General features: G+C 39.5%; 1 protein-coding gene across 8 annotated transcripts in view; it reads left to right on the forward strand.

Moving 5' to 3' along the window:
• The window catches only part of RAPGEF5 (Rap guanine nucleotide exchange factor 5), a 353,892-nt gene that overhangs the window by 306,956 nt on the left and 37,471 nt on the right, over window positions 1–9,465 (forward strand). For all 8 annotated transcript variants that reach the window (XM_032483865.1, XM_032483867.1, XM_032483866.1 and 5 more), the window contains 5 exons: window positions 191–288; window positions 2,031–2,061; window positions 3,200–3,278; window positions 5,524–5,673; window positions 9,216–9,313. In XM_032483865.1, the coding sequence (XP_032339756.1) occupies window positions 191–288; window positions 2,031–2,061; window positions 3,200–3,278; window positions 5,524–5,673; window positions 9,216–9,313 (456 nt within the window). The remainder of the gene's footprint in view (window positions 1–190; window positions 289–2,030; window positions 2,062–3,199; window positions 3,279–5,523; window positions 5,674–9,215; window positions 9,314–9,465) is intronic.

The following is a 9,465-nucleotide window of genomic DNA, read 5'->3' on the forward strand; positions in this document are numbered from 1 at the left end:
AGAGAGCCACTCCAGTTGAGTGTGGGCCTAGGAGGTGGAACCCACTCAGGATCTCATAGGTACAGGTTTAATGCCCTGCGTTGGCCTGAATCCCACCTGTTTCCCTGAGCAAGTTAACCACTGTATGAGTCTTAGTCCTTACAAAAGAGGCATTAAACCAATTAAGCTGCCGTTTTCCTTTTTCTCCCAGACCATTTATAGGAATGTACTGGATGATGTATATGAATATCCAATACTTGAAAAAGAACTGAAAGAATTTCAAAAGATACTTGGAATGCACCGTCGGCAGTGAGTATTTAATTTTGCTTATCACAGTTAATGAAAGAAAGGAGCAGTAAATGTGACAAAACTTTGGGTGTCTCTTAAAGATCATTTTGAACATTTTGACTCTGAGATTCATCTTGATGCCTCCTTTTCTACTAGTAAATGTCTGTTTTGTTTTTCTAGCTCAAAATGAATGAACACTAGATCAAGCTAATTGGCTGTTTTTTAACCCTGTTTGACATGATAGAAACAAACTGAGCCATGACAAAGTGGGTGCATAAGAACAATTATGTGATACGTTATAATTTAATTGTAAAAGTGTAAATATTTAACTTGCCATTTGGAGGGCTCATAGCTCTCTCTCATGGAATAGGAAAAAAAGTTTTACAAATAGGTCCCAGCAAGTCATGGAGCATTTTAAAAGCTCAATTTTATGGATTCCCTGAGGTTTCTTTATCAGTTTAAAAAGATTAAAGAACAGCGTTTCCTCAATGCCTTTTGTCATGTCCAAGTGTCCCTGAGGTATCTGTCATTAGTCTTTCAAGCTGTCAATACCTGACTTTAACACTAACTCTCCTTATTAATTTTGGTAAAGGACAACAAGTCATTATTCACGTTTCAGATATAGCTGCAAAGTTCATCTGAAGGGAAAAATTGTTTTCTGATTTACAATATAAACATAAAATGCATCTGTTTGCAAGTGTGAAAAACTTCTATTAAGATTTCAGCAGTCACAAATGTACTTCTTACAGAGAATGTTAATTCAGACCTTTCAGACTACTGATTTGAGATTTAAAGCCTGGCTTCATTTTAGTAAATGGAGATCCTGTGGCAAATAAATGGCTATGTAAATAATTTTAGGGAGCAAACAAATCATGTCTAAGCCTTAATCCCCAAGCATGAAAATCACACATTTAAAAATTCAGAAATGAGGCACAAGGTATTAGAAACAACTACTGTGAATTTGGGTGGTCTTCTTTTATCACAGTCTACATTATAATAAATTTCCATAGCATAAGACTAGTATGAAAATATGAACAAATGAAACAACAAAAAAGAAGAAATGTTTACATCAAAATAATCTCCTACATGGAATTTGGTCTTGCTACAAGGCAGGCCTTGTTACAGTTGGGCAGATTTAGTTCTGGTTTGATACACATTTAAATGCATTAAATACATTAATGGAACTTAATACATTCCATTTGAAAAACACACATTAAAATGAGAAATAAGATTTAAGTAAGAAAGTAAAATAAGAAATGAGATTTAAGTAAGAAAATGATCTAAGACGTGATTCTTGGTATAAGATTATGAAATATCTTTAGATTCTTGAATGAGATTTGAGCTGGGGCCCTGCAGAATGTCCCCCAGTCCACCACAAACTGAAACATTCTGGAAAAGATCTGCTGTGGCTGACTTATTTAGCTTTCCGAATAACAATAATTTCACCTAGAAGCTATCAAAATATGAGAAAACTTAGAGATTCTGTGGGCTGAATAAATCCAGCTCTTCACTCAGTGCTCACTTTCTGTGGATAGAAAGCAAAATATACCTGTTGAATAGATAGCTTCTTTTCTTCCTGGTTCACCTGACATCTGGAGCCCAATGTCAAGTATGTTACACATAGGAAACTGATGAATACTGTGTGTTTTATCTTTTCAAAAAGCAAAAACCTGTGTCCAGTGCCCACAAAGTAGTCTCTGTGACAATAACTGCATTGTTCTGGGTTTGAGGCGAAGACTGACTTCTTGTCCTTTTTCTTTCAGTACTGTTGATGAATATTCACCACAAAGGAAGGTAAGGCAGACCCTTCTCTCTGCAGTGGGTTGATGGGGTTTGGAGACCTCACCTGGCCTCGCCTGGCACGTCTTCATAGTTAAGGAACACCACCTCCTGTGGAGCAGGGCCAGGCAGGAAGCAGGGCTGCAGCTCTCTTGAGCTTTCCTGCTTCACTTCAGTTTCCCTGGGCTGGTCCAGATCCAACTGCAGCAGGTGCCCTTGACTTTCTGATATTCCACATTTCCATGGTGCATTTTAGAGTCTCAGAGTTTCCCCAGTGTCCCCAGAATGATGTAAATTCGATTGTCAACTATGGATGTAAAAACAGAAAACAATCTACACAAGAATCTTGACTGCAAGAGTAAGGAAGACTTGGGTGGGGAGGGAGGGTATAGCTCAGTGCTAGATTGTGCACCTAGCATGCACAAGGTCCTGGGTTCAATCCCCAGTACCTCCATTAAAGATGAGTTTTTTTTAAAACTTAATTACCTCCTCCCCAAAATTAAAAAAAACTAAAATCTAAAATATATATAAAAGATATATTTTAAAAAAAAGTAAGAAAGTCTTGTCAGAAGAGGGTTTCCACTTTTCAACCTAAGAGAGAGAGAGATGGTTGCAAGAATGAATGTTTCCTGTTCGGCGTGATGGGGGAAACACAAAATGACGTGTCAGGCACAAGTTTTGTAGGAGCTGATGTATCAGGTGGGTAATCATACTGCATAGTTTACCTTTTTCCCTTTAGCAAGTTATTGTACTACAGCAGAAGTATGAAGCTGTCTCAAAATTGCATTATCTAAAAGCAAAGTTGATATTGGGATGGGGAAACCATGTTTTCCTCAGGAGAAGAGTCTGTGAATATTTGTAGCAGCCAGAGGTTAAAAATCACACTGATACTCTCCAGTATGTTGCAGGGAATAATTTTAGGGGCTTTTTCCCTGCCACTAGCCTTGGCCAAGATCTGTCATGTGGCTCTGACTCTTCACCTCCACATGCATTAATTGAGGCAACTCCCAGTTTATTCCTTTAAGATTGGATGGGTGGGTTTCATATCAAAAAAAAAAGTTGGCACACTCTTTTGGAACATGTTGCAAACAGCTGTGGTTTTCCAAAGGGCAGGAATACATTCATTCATTGTTCTTGTTCTCCCATCTCACAGAATAAAGCCCTTTTCCACCAATTCAGTCTGAAGGAGAACTGGCTCCAGCACAGAGGAACTGTGACTGAAACAGAGGAATGTGAGTGTGATTTGCGCGAGGATTTGGGGTGGGTGGGTAGCAGCTTCTCCCCGTCATTCTCCACCTGTAACACATCAGTCTGCTTTTAAACCACTGCCAGCGGCCCCACCCCTCCGATAAGCACCCAAAATGATAGTTTTTCTTCTTTTGCTGTGGGCGTTACAATTTTCTTCATCACAGAAGACTGTCCCAGGGACCAAAGACATTTGTAATCTGAGAAGTAAGGAAGGGAGACTGCAGGGAGTGCCCTGCGCTCTCCGGGAGAGGTGCAGAATGGACAGGAAAGGCAGCCTTTTCCTCTTGGCTGCCTTCTCCCCTGCTTCATCAGCGCAGTGTCTTGACTCACTGGAAAGTCCACTGAAGGTGGCGTGCAGGGCTTTGGCTGAGTCAGTCCCCGAGATTTCAAGAAGAAAATCTTGGCGGGAATAACAAAAGGAAGGATGTACATTCAAAACTCCTCCAAGGCAGGGCTGTGCCGGGCAGCACCACGCGTACAGTATGTCCTCTGTCCGTGCTGCTGCCCAAGGGGCTCGTGACCTGCCCTGAAGAGGGCTGCTCCATCAGCACAGGGGAAACAGCTCTGCAGCACTCTGGAGGTGCTGACGTGCTTTCTGGCAGTACTGTTTTATAACGGAACAGGAAATGGTTTCCGCCTGTTTGGGTGAAGTGAGTCAAGTGCAGAGCTGGAAAACGCTTACAGCCATGCAGATATTCACACTATTGTAACTTGGAGACTTTCTGAGACCCTTAAGTGTGGACGTTGAATATTTGCTCAACTTCTTGAACAACAGCGTGTCACGAGGATACCTCTTCTGTTCCATTGTTTGTGTAAACAAGCAGCCCGTGATGGCCCTCATTGTGTCCAAAGTGTCATCTGTGCCAAGTGGAGAGCAAATGAAATGACCTTTCTCCTAATCTCTCAGTTGCTGGTCCCCCTTTTCCCATTTGTCTTACAATTAATTGTATAATTTTCCAAGCTGAGAGTCAAAGAATCTGAGTATTTCAAGATACCCCCTCACTCCCCGCCGGCCTCTTTTTGTTCATCATTGTTTTAAGCAAGCTGTACACAAGTGGTTTGCAGGCCGTATCTTTGCCTTGCTCAAAAATTCCATCTTTCTATGGAAGGAAAAAGCCTCTCACCAGTCTTGACAACACATCAAACAACTCTTTGTCAGATGCTATTGTTTTAGTGACATCCAACCAGACCAAAACCAAAATGCAGTCAGTGCCTCCTGGTGGTGTGTTTACTTTGAGGTTTGTACTAGTAAACTCAGAATTTGTCTTTTGCTTCATCGGCATATCTGTGAAAACAATCCTGGGTTTATTTTTGTGGTGCCAGTTAAATTGCATGTGAATTTCTCTAGGAGCTGTACTCCTTTTTTTCTTTTTTCTTTTTTTTTTTTTTAGTCTAGAAGACTAAGTGTATTATTGTCCCTCTGTCTTTTCTAAAGAAGCTAGTGTTTTATACATTCAGAGTAGCTGATATAAGAGGCAAATAATGTTGTCAGTTATTTCCATTGCTATTAAAACAGCTTCTCCTATCAAATCATAAACATTTTTCCAGGGCCCTGTTCACCCTGGTAGTGATAATGTCCTATTAATAATGATCAGCACCGCAGACAAGAAAAAGGAAATTAAAAAGGCTGGAAATGTGACCTCCATTTGGAAGCCAAACTCACTACCACCTTGATGGGGAGGCGGGGGAGCACATCATTCTTTAATGGTCAAGAAGGCTGAAGCCAAAAACCATGGCAAATGACAGATTTTTAGATAAGCTTATGAGAATTCGAATAACAACATGTAGAGTTCTTGATTGCACCACTGTGACGGTCTGGAAGAGGAGTGTAAAATTAAAATGTGTGAGTTAAGACATTGTAATAGACTGCTTTGGGAGACCTCAGTGGCTCTCAAAGAAGGGACTCCGGAGTCCTGTCGTGTGGCCCAGACTCCAGCACCTGTGTTGTGGTCAGGCCGCCTCCATGGTGTGGGTCTCTCCTTATAGTTCGGGCCGCCTATGCACTGCTCAAGCTTGTCCCCCAGCGTTATAGTGTCTGCATCTCCCGTGTGTGCAGGCACGCACTTCTATGCATATACCCTCAGGGCCTGTGCGCATACATAAATATGTAAATCTAGCTGTGTCTGGTCTGTACTAAAGAGAATAGGAGGGTGGGTGCCTTGACGTGAAAAAGTCTGTATCTCCTGGTCACACCTCTTTGTTCACTCACAATTCTTTCGCCCCGTGCAGTTTTTTGCCACGTCTATGTAACGGAGCACTCCTATGTCAGTGTGAAGGCAAAAGTTTCCAGTACAGCCCAGGAGATCCTGAAAGTGGTGGCAGAAAAGATCCAGCATGCGGAAGAGGATCTGGCTCTGGTTACCGTCTCATTCTCTGGGGGTAAGTGATTTTCTGTCCTTGAATATTAATCTTTCACTGGATCACCTCCAAAAGGAGAGAGTTGACATTTTTATGGTATAATCGTGCAGTGCATCCCTCCCAGGTCCGCAGCTGGATGACCACAGGAACAACAAGAAGCTGCCTACCAGAGATGTTTCTATGACAACAGTTGGGTACTGTTGGATACTGAATTTCCTCCCCAAGAACTGAATAGAGAGGCACGCCAGTGTTTTGAAATGTGTTATAAGGCTTTACATATTTTGTACTCTAGATAAGCCTTCTGTTTTCATATTTAAATTAGCTTGGGAAATTGCTAAAGGATGAAATTACTTTCGGAAGAAAAAAGAAAGACAGCCTTGAACTAGTCATTTTGCTGGCTGACAATTTAAGACTTAAAGACTCCCTATTGATGGAAATAAAAACTGTACAATAAGCCGAAATCTCACAGGCAGTGTTCCTTCAGGTGGACATGGGGAGTGAGGCCTGGTGATAGCTTTTCCTTCTGTTGGGCCTTATTTATCCTCAGAGAACGGTTTATTGTCTGTTTTGAATAAGATCACACAGATTACGAGCTGACACTATTGATCTATGTGACCTGAACAGACCCCAGCGTTTTCACTGGAGCCTGTCAGATCTTAGCGTCTCAGTGTTTCTGGCCTCCTTTTTTGGCTTACAGTCTTTACTTAATATCTCATTAACCCTGAGAAAAATACAAAGAAAGAAACTTAGCCTCAGTAGTTGAAAAATGGGAGTAACTATGTGAACTAATGAACCAGTGATGGGGTGGGTGGGGGAGGGGGAGCAGATAAAGGGCATTCCTGTTTACCCTTTGTTGTCATTCTACAGTCAGGAGAAGATCAGAACGTACTAAAGCATTATGTGACGGAATATTACTTCTTTGCTTTGTTACTCAGAGGCAGGTAAAATGGTCCTACAATTTAGTCAATTACATATGCAAACAGACAGCCCTTCTTTCCGGACCTAGTAAGTGAGTCTCTTCTTCCTCTCCCTCGGCCCTAATTGTACATTCCATCAAAACATTATCAAAAGAAAAAGAGCAAAAATTTCAGAAACATGTGGACTACATGAATTTTAATCCAAAAGTGGTTGACTGTTTAACAAAATATTGCAGATAAATCTGATAGTTGCATATTAATTTTAAGTGACCAAAAATAGTTAATGATTCAAAACAGTACTAAGCTTCATCAAAACCAGCATTTGCCTCTCAAGACAGAGGGTAATTCTCGGGTCCCCATTCAGACAGAAGGTTCTGGGGAAGGAAGGACTCTGGGTGAACCTGGTGGCACAGATGAGACCCAACCCCCTTGGAGGATGACCCAGAGGTGGCCCAGGGCCATACGTGAATCTTGAAATTAATGAGTGGCTCTTTTACTAGCCAATATCTATTTGATGACTGTGAAATACCATTTTTACACCCTATTAAATTAGATTCATCTGGCGTTGTAATGCGGCTAGACTCAGAGTTAATCATCACTAGAGCTATCAGCTTATCTCTTGAATTATCTCACAGATTTGGAAATGTGCCATCATTTTCCACCAATTAGTAGTTCTGTCTGTTAAGAACCTTTTTGCCTGCAGCTTCGTATCCCCAAACAATAATGTTTTTATGAAGAGAAAAAAGAGCTCACAGAGCTTAATGTATTCTCTGCTCTAGTTACATAATTTTTAATAAATGATGTTTTAAATGCTACTTCAAAATGAAATGACAAAGAGATCTACTGTTATTTTCTTTTTGTCAAAAAAAGTTTAAAGATGTTGGCCATGTGGTAGATTTTGTGAATCTTTCTAAGAGGACTGGCACCTTTAGCCTCACAGCTTTCAGTAGATTTCTGCCTATTTTGTACCCAGGGTAGGTATATGCATATAGTAACAGAAACCTACCCAGTTATTCAGAGCTTAAAATTCTATCATCTTTAATCTTTTGTAGTATAGTGACAAACTTGAAAATAAGAAAAAAAAATTTCTTAGTGAATGGAAAAATTACTGTCAGAAAGCCGTGGCATTTTATTCCATAGCAGGTACGGAATGGCTCTTATAAATTCAGATTAAGGCTTATATGGACACACAGAAGGTTGCAAGAAATTACAGCTAAACAAAGAGGGAGGAGGTGGAAGAACTTCAGAGCCCAGCCACATGGGACAATTTACTACAAACATCAACGGCCTGACAGGATAGTACTATTGATCTTTGTAACTCTGGGCCGTAAAGAACATATTAGATTATCATTTGTGTACTCTGTATCAAGCAGAAAAGTTCAAAACAAAATCTGGCATTTGAACTGATTAAATTATCTAGAGAAAGATACGTGGCGTACTGTGTTTCCATCCCTGCTGGATAACTTAAGGGCTACCTTAGGAGAAGCTGATTGTGTTACAGTGGAATAAACTTGAATATCCCTTTAGTCGATTCCTGTCTGCATTTTGTAGGCAGGGGAAGACACTTTTCTATGAGGAAGCCTATTGTGCTGTAGGAGTCCAGCTTTGGTAGAAAAATGGCCAAAGGACAGGAACAATAGGGAAGTAGAAGAACAATATATGAAAAATATTCAGCTCTGTTAGCAGTCAAGAAATACAAAATAAACTGAGAATCTATTTTTGATTTTAGCAAAACAGCAAATTTATCAAAAGTAATGATGAGTGTTGGTGGGTGTAAGAATTGGAAAGCAATTTGGCAGTCTGTATCAGAAACTTTAAAATATTCATTCCCTTTGACCCAATAATTTCACTACTGGGAATCTATGTTAAGAAATTCATCTCTAAGAGCCAAAGATTTATGCACAAGGATGTTGACTTCAGCAATATATATTATGGCTGCTGTAATAATAGATCCCATTTATCAAACCCCTGTTATGTGCCAGGCCCCGTGCTAGTATTTAGTATGTATTTTGCTATCTAATTTATATGACCAAAAAAAAAAAAAAAAAAAAAAGAAACCATTGAATGTTCAACAAGAGAGGAACGATTAAATGATAGTATAATGGACTGTTATATAACCAATTACACATGACATATATAAATAATTTTGACAAATGGGTTAGTACTTGGAAGAAAATCAGCATATAAAACCACATAAGGAAATAATTACAAATATATCCACATATGTATCTGTAATGATTTTAATGCATATGTAGGAATAATAATTGTGACTTTATGTGTGTGTGCAGACACACACATTTGCATAAAGATCAGGACAAAAATATACCCAATTTTTACCAATATTACTATCATGATTACTTTAGAGTGATGGGATTATGAGTGAATTTTACTTTCTTCCCTAAGCTGTTCTGTGTCCTAAAGAATGACTAAATATAAGAAAGAATCCAAGAGGGTACCACTTTATGGATAATGAGCTTTGATTATCTGGTGTCGTTGAATAGCATTTGCAGAACTGAATTAAATCTACTTCACATTCTGTTTACTTTTAAATCTTACTCTTTGGCAAGTTTCACTCTTTAGATGTACTATAAATGCCTACTACTATTCGTGTGTTTCTAATTACTCTTATTTTTTTTTTTAATAAAGAGAAGCATGAACTCCAGCCAAATGACTTGGACATCTCCAAATCCCTTGATGCATCTGATCGGATATTTGTCTACCGGAAGGACCTGGCTGACACTTTGGTAAGGACCTTTAGCCTTGTACTTGAAACACAGAGACATAAATGTCAGACTGAGAACATATATTTGTATGTTTTAAAGTGAAAGTTAGAAAAATACGTCCAACTATTTCCTCCTGTCGCCAATAATACACTTGTCAAATAACACTACTTTTG

Source organism: Camelus ferus, chromosome 7, assembly GCF_009834535.1.
Source record: "Camelus ferus isolate YT-003-E chromosome 7, BCGSAC_Cfer_1.0, whole genome shotgun sequence".
Lineage (NCBI taxonomy): Eukaryota > Metazoa > Chordata > Mammalia > Artiodactyla > Camelidae > Camelus > Camelus ferus.